General features: G+C 38.3%; 1 protein-coding gene across 1 annotated transcript in view; it reads right to left on the reverse strand.

Annotated features, from left to right (window-relative positions):
• Positions 1–14,892, reverse strand: part of LOC149842522 (thiol-disulfide oxidoreductase LTO1-like) — a 42,617-nt gene extending 27,725 nt beyond the window's left edge. Inside the window, exons 1-2 of the mRNA XM_090000682.1 lie at positions 14,797–14,892; positions 14,461–14,713 (exon numbers count right to left, since the gene is read on the reverse strand). Of these exons, the coding sequence (XP_089856808.1) occupies positions 14,461–14,713; positions 14,797–14,892 (349 nt within the window). The remainder of the gene's footprint in view (positions 1–14,460; positions 14,714–14,796) is intronic.
• Positions 14,893–19,247: the final 4,355 nt, after the last annotated feature.

The following is a 19,247-nucleotide window of genomic DNA, read 5'->3' on the forward strand; positions in this document are numbered from 1 at the left end:
CAAGCACATACATATGTATATATAAAGCTTGTTGACCCACATATATATAACATATACACAAGTTGTATGTCAATCCGAAACCAGATTGCACATAGGGCTGTATAATTATATACATGTGACAACAATCATCATGCTACAACGTGCTTGAAGTTGCTGCACATAAGTGAGCAACATTATGTATATCGTACTCAGTTGCTGCATACATTTATGCAGCAATATGCATATTGTATGCTTGTTGTCGCTGCATACGTATATGCAGCAATAATCACTGTTGTCGCTGCACATACATGAGCAGCTAATCGCAGTCCAAGTGCCTACTATCGCTGCACATACATGAGTAGTGATACACTGTCCATCTATGTGTTGCCGCTGCACATATTTGAGCAACGACACACTATCATCAACATGCTGTCACAGCACATCTATGAGCAGCGATACACTGTTCAGATATGTGTTGTTGCTACACATATTTAAGCAACGATATGCTATCCAGTTATGTGCAGTCACTGCACATTCTATGAACAATGATCTGCTGTCCCACTATGCCCTGTTGTTGAGCATATATGAGCAGCACTAAGCTAGCAGAATGCTCGTTGTTACTGCACGTATATGAGCAGCGACATGCTGACAGCATGCACGCTGTCGCTGCTCAGGTAAGAACAGCACAGTGATAGTGTCACTTTGCTGGCATAAATATGTACATATATATAGCTGCAGCATTAAGACAGGCATTCCTGTAGTTGCATATATATATATATATATATATATATATATATATATATATATATATATATATATATATACACATACGCGAGGAGCGGCATGGCAGTTATCAACAACATGCAGATTCATACATGTGCCCGGTAAAAATGAGACATTGGCTCATGCACATGATCAGCATGAAATAAAACAGCAAAACATATTTGTTTATGATTAGGACTCATGCACATGATCAGCAGATAATAAATCAGCAAAATATATATATTTCAAACTCATGCACATGATCGGCAGACAGTAAACTATATCTACTTATGATCAGACTCATGCACATGATCGGTAGACAACAAAATGTATCTCTTTATGAACATACTCATGCACATAATCGGCAGTTAATAAAACAGCATAATATATTTGTTTATGATCAAAGTCATGTACATGATCGGCAGTTAATAAAACATCATAATATGTCTGTTTATGATCAAACTCATGTACATGATCGGCAGTTAATAAAACAGCATAATATATATGTTTATGATCAAACTCATGTACAAGATCGGTAGTTAATAAAACAGCATAATATATATGTTTATGATCAAACTCATGTACATGATCGGCAGTTAATAAAACAACATAATATGTCTGTTTATGATCAAACTCATGTACATGATCGGCAGTTAATAAAACAGCATAATATATCTGTTTATGATAAAACTCATGTACAGGATTGGCAGACAGCAAAATATATCTATTTATGTCTCAAACAAAATAGTACCTATGAAACCCAGCCTATATAATGATATAAAAAAAAACAGGTATTATCAAAAACGTGTATGATCGGATTAAAACGTAGATCCCAAAATTGGTTTTGCAAGAAAAGAAACACAAGTTTTTCTTTTTTTTTAAATCACAATCTGCCAAAAACGTGTATATGTTAAGGAAACCAGATTTTTCTTTTAAACTCTGAACCTATGCTTGAATCAACTTACACCATCCAATTTAGAGAGGAGCTTGTACCTTGATTTTTGTTCTCACGAAAAACTTAGAGGAAGGAGGAAACGTTGAAGATACCTCTCTCTCTCTCTCTCTCTCTCTCTCTCTCTCTCTCTCTCTCTCTCTCTCTCTCTCTCTATATATATATATATATATATATATTCAGCAGACATTATGAGAGAGGGTTGTTTCACCCCTTCTCATAGGGAGTGGGGCTCTCTAGTAGGTGACTTAGTCAATATGAAACCTGGATTAGGTCCAGATCCATATGGACATCGATCCAAGAGTAAACGGAGCAGGTTGAATCCGATCCAAATCGAAAAAGACCCAAAAATAGAGGTTGGTCAAATCAGGAAAAAGCATTTTCAAAGCCAACCGATATCCGGATCGATAAAACAGATCTTCTATGAGATCTACGCTCCGAAACAAATCTAACTATGGTCTTAGATCTATTTCACTTGAATTTAACCTGAATTTTGCTCAAATTTAAGGGTTAAAAATAAATAAATTCGCTGATTTTTCTTACCATGTATGGATCTTGTCAATGGGCCCTGGACCATGCCCAGACCCATGCTAACGTCAGCCTACATTTAAATATTTTTTATAATTTTGTCATATTAAATATAAATATTTAATCAAAAACTAGATTTTGAGCTTAAAATTTATGAAAAAATTACGAGATATTACAGTTTTCATGTAAAACCCGAATTTAAAAAAAAAATATATATATATATATATATATCGGACCCTGGCCGGGTCGGGTCCTGACCCGACCCAGGCCCATTGACGTTAGGGTTTTTAAAAAAAAAAAACCGACACAGGAGGTCTTTCCCCTGTGCGCCGCAACCTCCCCCCCCCCCCCTTTTTCAACCCGATAAGGATGGAAATCGGGGTTTCCCGATTTCACGCATCCTCCTTCGAGCTCTTTAAGAGCACCAGTGGAGGACAAGGGGAGGCACACCTCCCCCTTGCGTCTCCTTCTTCCCTGCGCATGCCTCCAGTGTCGCCGCTGCTGCAACCCCCCCGCCAACGCCGATCGACGACGCCGGCCATCGTCGTCGGCCTCTTCCCAGGTACGTCGCCTCCTCCCTCGTCTCCTCCCTTCACCTCTCTCTCTGTCATCTCGCCGGAAGGCACGACAGGAGGCCGATGGCCCCTGCCATGCCCTCCCTCTTCACCTCCCTCTTTTTCCCCCTTCCAGGTACTCCCTCTTCTCCTCCTCACCCCCCTCTCTGTCACCTCGCCGGGAGGCCGGGAGGCCAACAGGCGGCGCACGGCCCCTGTCGCGCCCTCCCGACTCGCCTGTGCCCATCGGAGGCCCGACAGGTGGCCTACGGGGCCCCTGACGCCTCCCCCTCTCTCTTGAGGTTGCAGGTGAGCCTGCAGGGGGGCAGTCACCCCTGCGGCACCCCTCCTCCCTTCTTTCCCTCTCCTTGAGGGCTTGTCGAGGGGCCGACAGACGGCATACCGCCTGTGTCGTGCCCTCCTTTTTCCCTCTATGCCTACCTGAAGGGTGGCAGGGGACTGACACCCCCCTTGTCGCACCTTCCCCCTTGTTTCGCCGTTGTTCCGTCAGGCAGGGGTCGGGGCCCCTGCCATTTTTTCATTTCGTCAGGCAGGGGCCGAAACCCCTGCCAGTTTTCGTTTTGTCTGGCAGGGACTGAAGCCCCTGCCATTCATTGTTTTGCATAGGCCGAGGCCCCTGTCGTCCAATATTGTCAGGCAGGGACCCAAGTCCCTGCCATTTGCTGTTTCCGTGAGGTAGGGGCCTCGGCCCCTGCCATTTATTTCTTTCGTTAGGCAGGTGCCTAGGCCCCTGCCGTTTGGTGTTTTAGCAGGCAGGGCCGAGACCCCGGCCGTTTGTTGTTTCAGCAGGCAGGGTCCGAGACCCCTGTCGTTCGTGTTTTGGCCGGCAGGGGCCTCAGCCCCTGCCATTCACTGCTTTGTCTGGCGGGGACTGAGGCCCCTGCCATCCATTGTCCTGTCAGACAGGGGCTGAGGCCCCTGTCATTCATTGTTTGGTCAGACAGGGGCCGATACCCCTGCTACTCTTTTGATTCTGCCGGCAGGGCAGGTCTTACCAGTGACCTTCTGCTATTTTTGACAACTACGTCATAATAACTCTCACTCTTGCAGATTTTCGCAACGAGTCCAGTTCGCACTTCGGGGCCCGACCTTCGTATCATCCACACCCGTAGACGTACGCAGCTGCACGACATCCCGAGGTAGGGTAAAGTCGCACAAAGGGCAATTGATAAACGTATTTAAGTTGAAATAATTAAGATGCCCATGCTAGATATGCTTAGATTTATATTGCTTCTGCATTGCATATTTTCTTGTCTGCATATTTATGAGTCGATGCATGATTTTACTCTTTGAGTATTAATTTGCGTATTTGCTTATGTGGTTGAAGGTGGTTTCGTACTTTTTGCAATACTTATGCCCTTAATTTCTTGCATATATGCTTGCATGTTCGTTCCTATGGGTCGATGTACAATTTCATTCTTCGATCATTATTTTGCATAAGTTGATTATGAGTTGAGGTGCGGTTTCGTATTTCTTGAAATACATATGCCCTTGTTTGCTTGCATCCATTTTTGCCTGCACGTTTCCTTTGAGTGAGGTATGACTTTGTGTCTCGTGTATTACTCATGACCTTATGTGTTTGTCTATCTAAGTGGTCAAGGTATGGTTTTGGTACCTCGTGTGTTACTTATGTGTTTTCGCTCGATGTGCGGCATTGCAAGTCGAGAGTCGATTGTTGTCATGTTATAATCTGCATATGCTCAGACCTATGGTAAATATGTACTTACATAAATATAGTCTTGTGTCTAACCTGATTTCACTTGTTTTCAAAACACTAGAAGTTGTGCTTGTGCATTACAGTTCTTTAAAAGCGAGTTTCCTTCTGCGAACCCGGAACTCTTCAAAATGTACAACTTTTGCAAAGTATGATTAAGTCTTGCAGGATTACGAAGTCACATTTGGGCCCTCCCAAGTCTACACACTTGGGAGAAATGTTTTATGACCTCGATTCAAGTTGCGGCTCAATTTTGAATAACCCCGATTAAGGGCAGGAGCCTATGATCAAGTGAGGTTCTGTTGAAGGACCCATTCTTCATTTATTAAACCTAGTGTCGCGTGTCGTGCGAATCATGTCGATATTAAGATAAATTTTGGATGCAAGATTGATAGTGATGTGCCTTGTGTGAATTACTCAATGTGGCATTATGGCTTTTAAGGATGAATCGTGTCAAATGAGCACTCCTTTATTCTTTGGATCGTTATGAAGTTGTGTGTTGGGTGTTCCTTTTGAGAAGCCCCCACACCTCCCTGGTACAGTATAGCGTACTTTTAGACATGCACAACATGTTAAGTACTTTGTTGATCGGACGAGAGATCCGAGATGACCTTGCATCATGAAATATGAAAAATGTTGTTGAAGTGAATTCAAGACTTATCTTGTCAGGCTGTGTTGTATTAATTCTTTTGTAGATAATATATGTTGGGGTTTCTTTTGTGGAACCATTTCCCTTTCATCGTAGTCGTACTTATGACATGTACGACCGTACTTTTTGACAAGTACGTCTTCTTACGTTGCGATGATTGGATAAGTAGGTTGTGGCAACCTTGATGAATGCAAATAACAGAATGTTGAGATCAGCTAAATAAGTGATGTTTTCGTCTTCACCGGCAAGATACTCGAGTTGGTCGAAAGACCAGAGTATGTAGAATGGGTCTTCAATTAACTACCCCTGATGTACTCATCCGAATCGCTGACTCCTGTCAGGAGAGAGGACAGGAAGGTACAAAACTTCGATGAACAGGCCATTAATGGCAGTTACGAGCAAAAGATTCGGCTTCCCCAGTCATCGGAGTTAGGGGAATGAGACTACCATAATTATCCTAGGTGGTAGCTCTCCATGTTTGGGATGCATCCACTGTTTATGCTGCTTTGGGGATTTCTGTCTTTGTCACCGACCGTCCCCTTAGGTGCGGACTTAGTCAGCTATCCGGGTTATCATAAAATACATAGCATAATAAACCCCCGGATCAGTCTAGGCTGTTTCTAGAGTCGTGCCTTGTGCGTGTAATGAAATAAGCGGAAGAAACCAAGAATGCTAAAGCATTCACTATGTTCCACACGGACAAATGCAACAAGCACAAGAGAGAAAATCCACTAAGGGATATACAAAGGGCCTTATAAAAAGGCTACACACATGAAAAATAATATCACTATTATTGAAGAGGAGCTCTCAAGAGCAATACAACATACATGGGGGGTTCCCCCTATTTATAAGAAGAGGAGACCAAAGGGGCTCCCAATAGAGTCGTTGGGAGCCCCCAACGGTCACATATGTGACCGTTGGGGGCCCCAACGACTCCATTGTGGGCCCCTTTTCGGTATCCAAAAAATACAAAAATAAAAATAAAAAGAAAAATAAAAAATAGTGAAATACGAGAAACAAAATAAGTACCCCTATGGGGTACTTTGTGAAATGACCATAATACCCCTATCGGGTATTATGGTATTATTACATATGTTTTAACACCCCCCCTCAAACTTTACGGGGGAATGACCGAAAGTTTGCCAAGGAGGAACAAGAAGCGAGGAGCAGGCAGGGCTTTGGTGAAGAAATCAGCAAGTTGATATTCTGAAGTCACATATGGCAGTGTTACTGTCCCACGAAGATATTCATCACGTACATAATGACAATCCATTTCAATATGTTTCGTCCTCTCATGGAAAGTGTGGTTGCTGGCAATGTAGATAGCACTTTTGTTGTCACAACAAAGCTTCGAAGCCCCGGTAATTTCGACTCCCATATCTTGAAGAAGACTTCGAAGCCACACCAGCTCCATTGTAGTGGTTGCCATAGCCCTGTATTCTGCTTCAGTAGAAGACAATGAGACTTTCTGCTGTTTCTTGCACCTCCAAGCAATTAGCGAATCTCCTAGGAATACACAAAAGCCAGTAGTTGAGATTCGATCATTTGGGTTTCCTCCCCAGTCAGCATCAGTATAAGCTAGTAAATCTAAGGAAGAGATTGAGGATAGGAATAGCCCTTTAGTCAAAGTATTTTTAATATATCGAATGATCCGGAGCACAGCACTCATATGCACAGATGTAGGAGCATGCTGAAATTGGCTTGCAGAGTGCACAACATGAGCAATATCGGGCCTGGTGATAGTCAGATAGGTGAGGGAGCCTATGAGTTGCCTGTAGGGCGTAGGATCGTCCAGCAGAACTCCATCCTCCAGTCGTAGTTTAGCATTGATAACCTCGGGAGTCTCCACCTTTTTATCATCTAAAATCCCAGATTTGGAACATATGTCTGCAGCAAGCTTCATCTGTGACAGTATATACCCTCGAGGAGAGTATGCAACTTCTATGCCAAGAAAGTACCTGAGAAAACCCAGATCAGACATATCAAAATTATGTTTTAACATATTTTTAACTTTAAGAATACCGCTTTCATCATTGCCAGTGATGATCATATCATCAACATAAAGCAGAAGGATGATGATACTATTACCTGCATTTTTAACAAAAAGAGCAGTGTCAGTATAACATGAGCGAAATCCCAATTGTAACATGATAGCACTAAATCTATCATACCAAGCCTTAGGGGCTTGTTTAAGACCATATAAGGCTTTTAATAACCGAAGGGTTTGACCTTGGTTAACACTGATTCCCGGCGGAGGATCCATATATACTTCTTCATTTAACTGACCATTAAGAAAGGCATTTTTAACATCTAATTGGAATATAGGCCATTTCTTAGATGATGCTACCGCAATTAAAGTTCTAACGCTTGTCATGCGAGCCACGGGAGCAAAAGTTTCCTCATAATCGATGCCATATTCTTGTGAGTATCCCTTAGCAACTAATCTAGCTTTATAGCGCTCTAGGGAACCATCACTTTTTGTTTTGACTTTGTAGACCCATCGACATCCTATAGCTTTCTTATTTGGAGGAAGGTGAACTATTTCCCAAGTTTTAGCTTTATTTAAAGCGTCTAGTTCAACTTTCATTGCTTCAACCCAATGAGGTATACTTTTTGCTTGATTATAATGGGAGGGTTCATAGTAAGAATGCAAGGCTATTAGACAAGCTCTATATTTAGGTGAAAGAGTTTCATATGAGACAAACCTATTAGGTGGAATTGATTCTCTAGAAGAACGCCTAAGGGAGGTTTCTTCTAGGGGTTCATTAAGCCGCAAGAATTTTTCTAAAGCACTAATAGGTTGGGCTTCCTCACGCCGAGTGTATACTTGGAGATTGTCACCATTAGTTGGTGATACATCATCATCATGAGAATCATGAGTATTTTCTAAAATTTCCGGATGACTCAAAGAGTCATCATTTGAATCTTCTAAAAGATCATTGATAAACATATAATCAATTTCATTTGATTTTTCCAATATGTCAAATCCATTTTCATCTTCTAAAAAGGTTACATCTTTGGAGACAAATAACTTATTGTTTTTATGATCAAAGCATCTATAGCCTTTTTGATTTTCACCATATCCTAAAAATACACATTCTATTGCTTTAGGTGACAATTTATCTCTTTTATGTAAAAGAACAAAGCATTTACACCCAAAAATCCGAAAACGATTGTAGTCGGGTGTCATATTAAAAAGTTTTTCATAAGGAGAGATATTATTCAATTTTGAAGATGGCATCCTATTGATTAAATAGGTGGAGGTTAACACGGCTTCGGCCCAAAAAATTTTAGGAATATTTTTAGAAATGAGTAAGGATCTAGTGGTTTCCAAAATATGCCTATGTTTTCTTTCCGCTAGACCGTTTTGTTGAGGAGTTCTTGGGCAAGATTTTTGATGACAAATGTCATGTTGTTTTAGATATGCTTGAAAATCATTTGATAAGTATTCTCCACCCGAATCGGATCTAAGAATGGATATTTGACTTTGAAATTGATTTTGAATTTTTGCATGGAATTCTTTAAAGAAGTTAAAAACTTCCGATTTAAAGTTAAAAAAATAAATCCATACATATCTAGTATAATCATCAATAAAAGTAACATAATATGAATAACCACCTTTAGATAGAACCGGAGATGGCCCCCAAACATCGGAATGCACCAATTCAAAAGGTCTTGTTGTCACAAAGGATCTAATAGGAAAAGGAGTAGACTTCATTTTGCCAAAAATGCAATCTTTGCAATTGATATCTTTTTCTTTACAAAACTTGTGTCCAAAAGGAAAAAGATACATTTTAGAGTAACTTGGATGTCCAAGCCTTTTATGCCAAGTTTCAATATTTTTGTCTTGGACATAAGTACAAAATGAGGTATTTGGAAGTATTAAATTATCCATAAAATAAAGGTCTCCCTTCCTATGGCCTTGCCCAATCCGCTTCCCGGACCGGAGATCCTGCACAAAGCACCCTTGGGATGAGAAAGATATTTCACATCCATGGTCGGCTATTTGAGAAACGAAAAAGAGGTTAAGATTTAATTTTGGAACTATTCTAACTTTTGGAACAAGGAAATTTTGAACATTTTTAGAATCAAGAGTTCCAACACCATTTATTTTGAGAAAAGTTCCATCGGCCGTAGAGACACAAGACATTTTTGAATTGGTGTGCACATTGGTTAATGCATTTTCATGAGGGGTCATGTGAAAAGAAGCTCCGGAATCTAAAATCCAAGAGTACGTACCGGGAGGTGATGATGAGGCAATGGCGGCACCGGAGGTGGAAGAAGTGACCTTTAAGATTTGTTGAAGAGCCAAGGAGATTTGTCCAAGAGTGTCTTTGAGATCCCCGTTCTTGCCGTCATCTTCTTTGGTGGTGGATTCTTCAACGGAAGCCAACTTTGGCTTGAATGCCCCATTTAGCTTTGGGCAAACGGGTTTAATATGTCCCGGCTCATAACAATGGTGACATATAATCATTTTTCTTCCACCACTCCCTTGCTTACCAAAATGAGGTGGTTTGTATGTTTTAACATGATTGCCGGGTTTAGATACGGCAAGAACTTCCTCTATGCTTTTACCCATGTTATGCCTAGTCTCTTCTTGAGTAATCTCGGCAATAGCTTCTTCTAAGGGAGGAAACGTGGATCTATGGAGAAGTGAGGATCTCACTTGTTCAAATTCGGGACGAAGCCCAAATAAAAATTGAAACAATCTATCTTGTTCCATTTGTTTTTGTCTTAGAACCACATCCTCCATAGATACCCATTTAGGCTCTAAAAGAGCCAATTCATCCCACAAAGGATTTAGAGCACTATAGTAATCTTGTATGCTCATGTCGCCATGTTTTGTGGTTCTTACTTTTTCTTGCAAGAAATAAGCTCTTGCAAGATCCTTTTGGGTAAACATACCCTTCATAAAAAACCAAGCTTCATTTGCCCGGCGGAATTTTGCAATATTTGCACATACCATAAGTTCGACATTATTCATAAACCATGCAAGGATTTTTGCATGGTTGCTCTCCCAATCTTCCATTTGATGATTATAATCTTCAATGGCCTTGAGACGAGCATCGCCTTCAAGTGCTTTCTCTTGATCTCCTTCCATCTTTGTGAGCTTAAGTTGGGGTTCCGGAACGGTTCCCATTACATAACCCCAAAGCTTCTTGCCTTTGAGATTATTCTCCATTGCGGATGCCCACATCATGTAATTTTTTCCATTGAGTTTGAATGATAGATCGATCTTGACTTCCATTGCTACACAAGGAAGATGTGAGAAAGAAAGGAAGTAGAGAGAGACAAGATTTTACCTTTAGAAGATCTTATGGCTCTGATACCATGTAATGAAATAAGCGGAAGAAACCAAGAATGCTAAAGCATTCACTATGTCCCACACGGACAAATGCAACAAGCACAAGAGAGAAAATCCACTAAGGGATATACAAAGGGCCTTATAAAAAGGCTACACACATGAAAAATAATATCACTATTATTGAAGAGGAGCTCTCAAGAGCAATACAACATACATGGGGGGTTCCCCCTATTTATAAGAAGAGGAGACCAAAGGGGCTCCCAATAGAGTCGTTGGGAGCCCCCAACGGTCACATATGTGACCGTTGGGGGCCCCAACGACTCCATTGTGGGGCCCCTTTTCGGTATCCAAAAAATACAAAAAGAAAAATAAAAAGAAAAATAAAAAATAGTGAAATACGAGAAACAAAATAAGTACCCCTATGGGGTACTTTGTGAAATGACCATAATACCCCTATCGGGTATTATGGTATTATTACATATGTTTTAACAGTGCGTACCCGCTTGGCCAATTAATATCGAAACATAATCCGATCACACAATGTGTTCAGTTATGCACGTATGAAAGTTATAGGGTACAACATGTTCAATACTTATGGAATTGTGTGTGTGGTTGATGAAGCATTGTATTTTGCTAGTTAACTTTCTTGTGCAGTGCTTTGCTTGTAATAGTTAGCCTACTTGTGCCAGTAAAATGCTTGTAATAATTTTAGCACTGTGCTCATGATAGTTGCTCTGTGAATCTGTTGAAATTAAATTGCGATATAATTGTCTGTCTACTTGACATATTAAATTATTCTGCTTAATTATGTTCAATATTGACTTGTCTATGCACCTACCAGTTTTTAGTGAAACTGGCCCATTTTATGGGCAGGTAATGGATAGGTAATACAGTCTACGATGACACGATGGCGTGATGAGGTCAAGATAGAGCTTTTTCCCTGACGTTTCGCTCCTGAGGACATGTTGGTAAATTTGGTATAAAGTGTGTTTCAAAATTTCTCTTTTATTAAACCGTGAGTTAATAAAACTGTTTTAGTAAGCTTCTTCTTGGTTTTAACAAACGAATTCTCAATTATTGGAACTCCATTTCGAAACCATTTGATTTCAATGGTTGTGCAGGATTTGACAAAAGGAAAGTTTACGCTGTAATGTGCTCAAGGTCCATTGACTTATGGTTTTAAAAATATCATTTTCCGCTGAAGTATTATTTAAACTCTGATTATTGTATGATTTCAAAGCTTTCTAAACTTTTCTAAAAAGTTACAAGTCCTGGATTTTTGGGGCGTTACATTTCATACCAAATATTTATCCAATCAATTATTGGTAGCAACTTCATTGATGAATCAAATCAAAATAAAGTTGAAAGTTAACCACAATAATGAAACAGAACTATTTTCGCAAAAGGAACAAGGTGTTTTCATACCAAATATTTATTCAATCAATTATTGGTAGCAACTTCATTGATGAATCAAATCAAAATAAAGTTGAAAGTTAACCGCAATCATGAAACAGAATTATTTTCAACTACTCTATATGAAAACTATCTACAAAGACAGAATTTCTTGTTTGTAGCAAAAATTCCCAAAATGAAAGTTATGGTAACCAATCATTGACAAATAGTTTAGAATTTTCTTGATGAACTAGAAAGTAAACAATTCCACATCTGGTTACAGGGAAATGATCCACTGATCCGTCCTTTTCTGCAGCCTATTGTTTAGTAGTCACCTTTAAGAAATAAATGTTTAAAAAACTTGAAATATTAACTAAATTGATGTAACAGCTATAGCATAATCATGCAGTGAAGAACGATAAATGAAAACTTAAGCTTACCACCTAGACAATGGGACATTTAGTGCTTTAATTGCCTTGGTAACAAAATTTAATCCAATCTTAATTTAGACTACATACATAGACAGTCTGACTTGTTCATGGTTGAAATTTTAATTCAGATAAAAGTACTTCTGATCAGTGTGACAAATATCACAAGATATGAAAGACTCACGAAAATATTGTGACAAATTACCTAAAAGTTTTAAATTCTAATTTCTCGTAATTTTTTCAAAATATCGCAAGTTTTTGTAGAAACATAAATATTGCATTTTAAACATGATATTTATGTTTTTATCGGCTACTTATCAAAAAACGTGTTTTTTTTATATTTTATTTGTATTTCTTTATACAAATTTATTTGCTTACATTGTTTATTGCCGATATTTTGCAGGAAAAAAAACATGAGCTTTTCTAAAAAAGTCTATTTCTCACAAGTTTTTGGCTGCCAAAATTTTGCCTTTTTAACTTCTGTCACTATATTCCTTATCTAGGGTACTTGATTTATGGGATGTGGATAGAGATTGCACAATAACTCTTCTCCAAAAAACGGCCTTTGTTAACCAATCAAATCGATATATACATGCATACACCTTCAAATTTGAGTGTGGATCAGGCTAGGGGGACCCCTGACAGGAGTCTGTCAAGGGTCCCTCCAATGTCATTCATCCATGCAATGAATGACATCCCAAGTGCCATGGCTGGATTGCTGACATCTTAGATGGGTTGCACAATTTTTTTCAAAGGCGTAGATGCTATAGAAGAACAGCATATAGAGCATAAAAAATGAAAGGTCGAAAACAATGCCCAATCCATGATGTTTGGGATGTCGTTCATCCATGGGATGAATGGCCTCAAAGGGACCCTTGACCTGATCTGCACTTTCAAATTTAATGAACACCATAAAGGTTGGTCTTGTAATAAGAAAAGGCACAGATGAACAAATGGTTCACTGTATTTGAGTTATGATAATGCAGTATAGCATGGTTTCTTTAATTATCTCCTATGACACAGAGAATAAGGATGGAAAGGCAGCTACTTGGCCTTAAGAAACTAGTATATATTATACAGAAACAAATAAGTATACATGTAGAAAGCGAACAGTGCTCAAATCTTCATAAGTACATTTGTGAATGAAATGAAAGCTTAACATTTTGAGCTTGAGTCTCTCATCAGACAAGAAGCAATGTTTCCAGGCTCAGTTTGGCACACTCCAAGTTGAAGAATCTTTTCAGGGTCAGATTGGCTCCAAGATGGATAAGCAACTATCTTCCATTTATCAGTTCTTACAAATTTCTCTCAGCTGAACAGAAGGACTCCCTCCATTAGGCATTAGCTATGTTCACAAAAGAGTATAGGATGTAGCTTTCTATTACATGACTATTTTTTGTATTAAAAGTTGAACTCAAACAAATTGGCATGCCTGACGTTGGAAACACTATCAGTGGAACTCTAGAACCAAAACAGGCATTCGAAAGATATAGACTGGATAAGGTGAAGAACCATATGTAAAACAAGGCAGAAGAGCTAACTTTATCCTTTCAATGGAAGAACATATCGGGGTTGGAGGTTTGATTCTCGCTGAATCAAGATCACAACCTGCATAATGAACTGCAACACAATTGACGAAGAAGAAGCAATACAATGTGGCATACTTCCTAAATGAGATACCTTTTTTGCACAATTTCTTGCTAAAATTTTTTGTGCAGGATCTCGGACATCATGTTCATCAACACCACCAATTGTGTGCTTTGTTGCATATACGTAGATGAATTATAAACAGGAATAATTTTCACGATAACTCCTATTCCATAGCTTATCATGGTCCATTCACAAGCATCGTTCCAATGTGTGTTTCATCCCATTGGAGTTGCCTTGTTTCTTGACTTTTTTTCTCATAAAAAGTCTCATCAATTAGCCTTCAGTACGGGTTCGATAATGTAAAAATGATCCACCACAAAAATCCCATGTTCTTCTCTTTATCTTCTTCGCGTAATCATTGTTTTTGCCATCAAATTCAAAATTTCCATCGTGCTTATTTTAGCATTCTAGCAGGTGGGTAATTGCGCAGTAAGATCAAACAAGGGAATTACAAGAATCCACCAACAATCAAAGTAACAAAGTGGGGAAATGGAGGAGGGAGAAGAATAATGGCCTCGAAACATACCAAACACAGAAGCATACTCGCTATTGAGAACGGTGGTGCAGATGCCACCACCAATGGGACAAAACGCATCAGAACCAGTGAGCTTCAGGTACGTCAAGTAGCTCGTCTCCGCGAACCCCACCACCCCAATCCCCGCGCACCATGCATAAGAAGAAGAAGAAGAAACGACCTCTGGTGCGTTCGATTTGGCCTCGGAATCACTATGGTCGGGAGATGGGAGGCAGCAGTGTATGGTGGTGGCCACCAACGACCTCTACAACCAATCAAACACTTCGTTTCAAGCTAATGTGCTCTCTCTCACTCTCTCTCTCTCAGCAATGGAAGAAAAGGAAGTACCTTGTGATGGTGGGTGATGGTGAGTGTCGTGGAGGGAGAGATGGGGAGGGCGGGAGGGACGCTCCTGCGGAGCAGCAGCAGCAGAGGATGATTCATGATGATGGTTCGGTTCGGAGGACGACCATGATAACGCTCAGCCGCTGATCGTCTGGGTCATATGTTATCCCAAATGAAAGAGGCTCTATTGAACGCAGAGAAGGGCATATGCCCGGGGCCCAACGTATTGCAAGGGTACCGCCAGGTGTTGCCATGTCACAAAGTTACAGATACGACTTGACACGGGATACGGGTCATGGGACACGGGTTTGCTAAGTTCGAATTTTTGGGGGGAAAATAAGACATGTGAGCATGAAAAAAAATTTACGTTTTAATCGATAAAACCTTTTTTAATATCTTAATATTTAAATATGTATTTTATTAAAAAATATCAAAAATAATTAAATAATAACAAAATAATATATGTGTGAACCTATGTCTGTGTCCGCATGTCAGCGTCGGGTATCAGAGACGTACAGCCAAAAATGAAGCATTTCTGTGACATAAGCATGGTAGAGGTGGACATCAGGTCAAGTAGTAGATGGGTGGTGGGGTAACCAATCACAAATGGACTGGGTTATGTGTCAAACTCGGCCCGACTAGTAAACGGGCCCAGACCTGAGTGCGGTGTGTCGGCCACATATTGAGTCTGCCTGTCAATTGATTCTTAGTAACCTATCAAAATCTGCCATGCACTCAAGCATGTTATACCTGTATAAGAAGTCATTATTAAGACAAGATAGTCTGCCCACCCGGTCAGGCTCTATAAGGGCACGTATGAAACCAAACAAAAAAATCATATGAAAATAAAACTATGTGAAAAATAAGCTTATTTTATAGTTAATTTGACTTAATTTTTTAAAAAACTTACAATTTTTTATATTCTCATGTTCAAAATCCTAAATATTCGACAGCAGTAGGACCATTTTACCTTTTGCAATTGTGAATTTAAGTTTTTTTGTGATAAAATTGTGCCATCCATAGGTTATCTTCAATACCCACTTAAATACATAATCGTAAGTTTTTTTATGCAAATTTGAACTTCACGAACATCGCATAAATTTATTTGTAAAATTTTTGTGAAACTGAAACCACCAAAATGGCAAATATCCTACTCTTTCGCATATAATAAAATATTTCGCATAAATATATTTGTGAAACACTTCTCGCAAATATCCTATTGTTTTGTATATACTTCTCAAAATCGCATAAATTTATGTGTGAAACTTCACTTAAAGGAAACAAATAAAATGCAAATATGCTACTTAAATATTTGCAAAAAAATTATTATATGTGATTTTTCGTAAGAGTTTTGATTTTTTTTAATCATATATATACTCATTTTTGTTTGAGGGTTTCTTCTTCTCGTTTGTGTCTACAAAGAACTTATCTATAAAACTCTTGTAGTGATTCCTACATTTCAAAGAAGTTGTGTTATTATCCTTGTGGTCGATTTTTTAATCTGCGGGTTCGAAAGATGAGTTCCATACAATATATATGTGGGTATCTCCATGTGTATTCTTGTTTAATATGATAGACTACAATCGGGAGAGTGAATGGATTCAGCTCACAATCATTGAATATCCCTATATATATTTGTGTTTAGTTGTTGATATGGATGTTTTTTGTATATTTTTTTGTGTTGTCATCGACATTCTCAACCACCATATTTAACGTTGAGGGTTTATTATGTTTACGATTTTTTTTTAGTAGAGATTTATATATTGTTGTAGATAATCTATGATTGTTTGTTTGTCCTTAATTAATATTTATTATTCTTTTGTTAGTATAATGGGGCTAAGGTTAACTATGCATAAGCATTAAAAGGGCTAAAGTAGGCAGTCAATGATGGATTCTGAAAGGGCTAAAGTACAGTATCATAGGTATAATTACATTAATTGAAAATCTTTACTAGTCTAAAAAAATATTATCTTTAAGGAATCTTTGGTTTTTATGTCTCGTAAAACCGGATATGCATCAGACTTATTGCCTCTGATATAATTATTCTCCAAACAACCAAGAAAAGTGGATAGATGTTGAGGAGGAGGAGGAGGATGTAGAATTGATGTTAACGAGTAGTGATGTTTACTTTTAAGTATTCAAAGATAATAAAGGAGCAGTTAAACAATTAGTAGTTAATTAATGGAATGATGCAAATTTCATAGTGAATATGCATATATCTCAGGCACCATCTATCGAGTTGAGTCCTTTATCGATTATTCAACTGTCTAAAACAATGAACGATATTGATGTTGTACGTGAAAAAAAAGTTTCAGTGATCTTCATCGCAATAATTTAAATGAAATCAAGCCTTCCCGGGCATACGACATTACTAAGTACAAGTTATAATTTCAATATAATTTATAGTTGAGATATAGGTATGATAATGAATGTAGTTTTTTTATGGTTAATTTTGAATGTTGTAAATGAATGAATAATGCATGCATATAAGCAAATGAAGCAATAGATACAATGAATTTTGATTTTGTTGTTTCAACCAAACAGTCAATTAATGATACAAACGATCATGTTGATAGTGTAGACTTGAATGATATCGATAATGATGAGTATATCATATCGATAGGAGACATTAGATAAATAAGGGCCGGTAAAAGCGATGTACGAATGGTATTGGAGAATGTGAACCCTTGATTCTCGTTTAATGAGTACTCATACAATGAGAGTAATTGAAAATCATTAAAGTGAAGGCATCTGATTTATATGAACAATTGTATAATGAAATGCTTAATAATTATGAGCAATTTCAATGACTATCAACACACTCAAACGATCGAGAAATTGTTTTAGGCAAAATGTTTAATGATCTTCAGCATTGCCGTGAGTCTTTGAAAGATCATGTGATTAAGAATAATTATAAAACAAAATTCTTAAAGTGTTACAATAACAGAATCATTGGCGTACGCATGAAAAAAAAAACTCATATAATAGTTAATTGCCCCTGGAAGATCCATTGCATAAAAGTACACAGAATAGGTTTCTTTCAAGTGAACAGGTATGATAGTGAGCATACATATGGTGGATCACTGGGCAATCTTGTAGTGGAGAAAGTGTCTTTCAAGTATTATTCACAAAGCACAATAACCCGAAGATAACTCCAAAAAAAAATCATGAATGACATCAATCGCAAGGGAGGTGTGGAGGTTACTTGCAAACAAGTATGGCGTGAACGAGAACACACTAGGGTTTTATTATATATTTTATTCGAATAGTCCTTCAAGATGCTTCTTGCATATTTGGATCATCTGATTAATGCTAACTGATGATCACTAGGATATATTAAGATTGATAAAAAAGATCGATTTAAGTACATATTTTTATCCTTTTAACAAAGAATTAATGAGTTTTTTAAATGATACTCTCTAGTTTTTGTGGTAGATGGCATATTCTTAAAAGGAAGATACACGAGTATGTTGTTGTTGGCCCATAGTATTGATCCTTATTGTGAGATGTTTATGATAGCATTTACAGTTATTAATAAGAAGTTCAAAAGATTCATGGACATGGTTTTAAAGGTATTAAAGCATGAATCAACATTTTGAGTTTAAAGAGAGGAGTATTGACAGTTATCTCAAATAGGAATCTAAGTTTAAAGTATGTTGTCCCTCACACATGAACTATATGTCATGTTGGATTTTACATGAAGTATTTGATGAATAACTTTTCAAATAAATTCGGTTCACCACTAAGTGCACTTTGGTGGAGTGCAACTCGAGCAACCATGTAACACCAATGCAATTATTTTATTGGCAAAGTTAAAGAACAAAGCACAAACACATACAATTATATTGCCACTGACGTGGATCTGAAACATTGGGCTAAATGTCACTTTCAAGTGAAAATATATGGTTGCTTAACATCTAATATAGCTAAGAGCTTTAATTCATGATTTTTTGTCATACATGACAAACTCCTAATCTCACTTATTGAAAAGCTTTGTCTCATGCTGATGAAACTGGTTGAGAAAAGAAAGATTGCAGGCATATGACAGGCGTTGTGGTGCCAAAGGAAAAAGAAAAGCTAGAGAAACTGAAGAAAAAGGCACAACAAATACATGTGCGTGTAGTGCATTGCCTTTGACAACAATACAAAGCTCATGGTCGATTTCACGGTTATATTGTTGATCTTCAGAGGTGCTTATGCTTTTGTGAAGAGTAGTAGGTTAGCGGGATTCCTTGCGAACATAAAATCACATGCATTTTGTACTAGGGCAACCTATTAGAGGATTATTGCGACAAGTTTTTCAAAGTTGAATTGTATCGAGCTGCATATAATAAATATTTATTCTTTTTTTATGGTGGATAATGTCTCACACATCGCCCCACTTAGTCATATAGTTGTCTATCCATCAAAAGGGGTTCGCAAAGCATGACGACTTAAGGTTAATAGATAGAGAA

This window comes from Nuphar pumila, chromosome 3, assembly GCF_984573655.1.
Source record: "Nuphar pumila chromosome 3, dmNupPumi1.hap1.1, whole genome shotgun sequence".
NCBI lineage: Eukaryota > Viridiplantae > Streptophyta > Magnoliopsida > Nymphaeales > Nymphaeaceae > Nuphar > Nuphar pumila.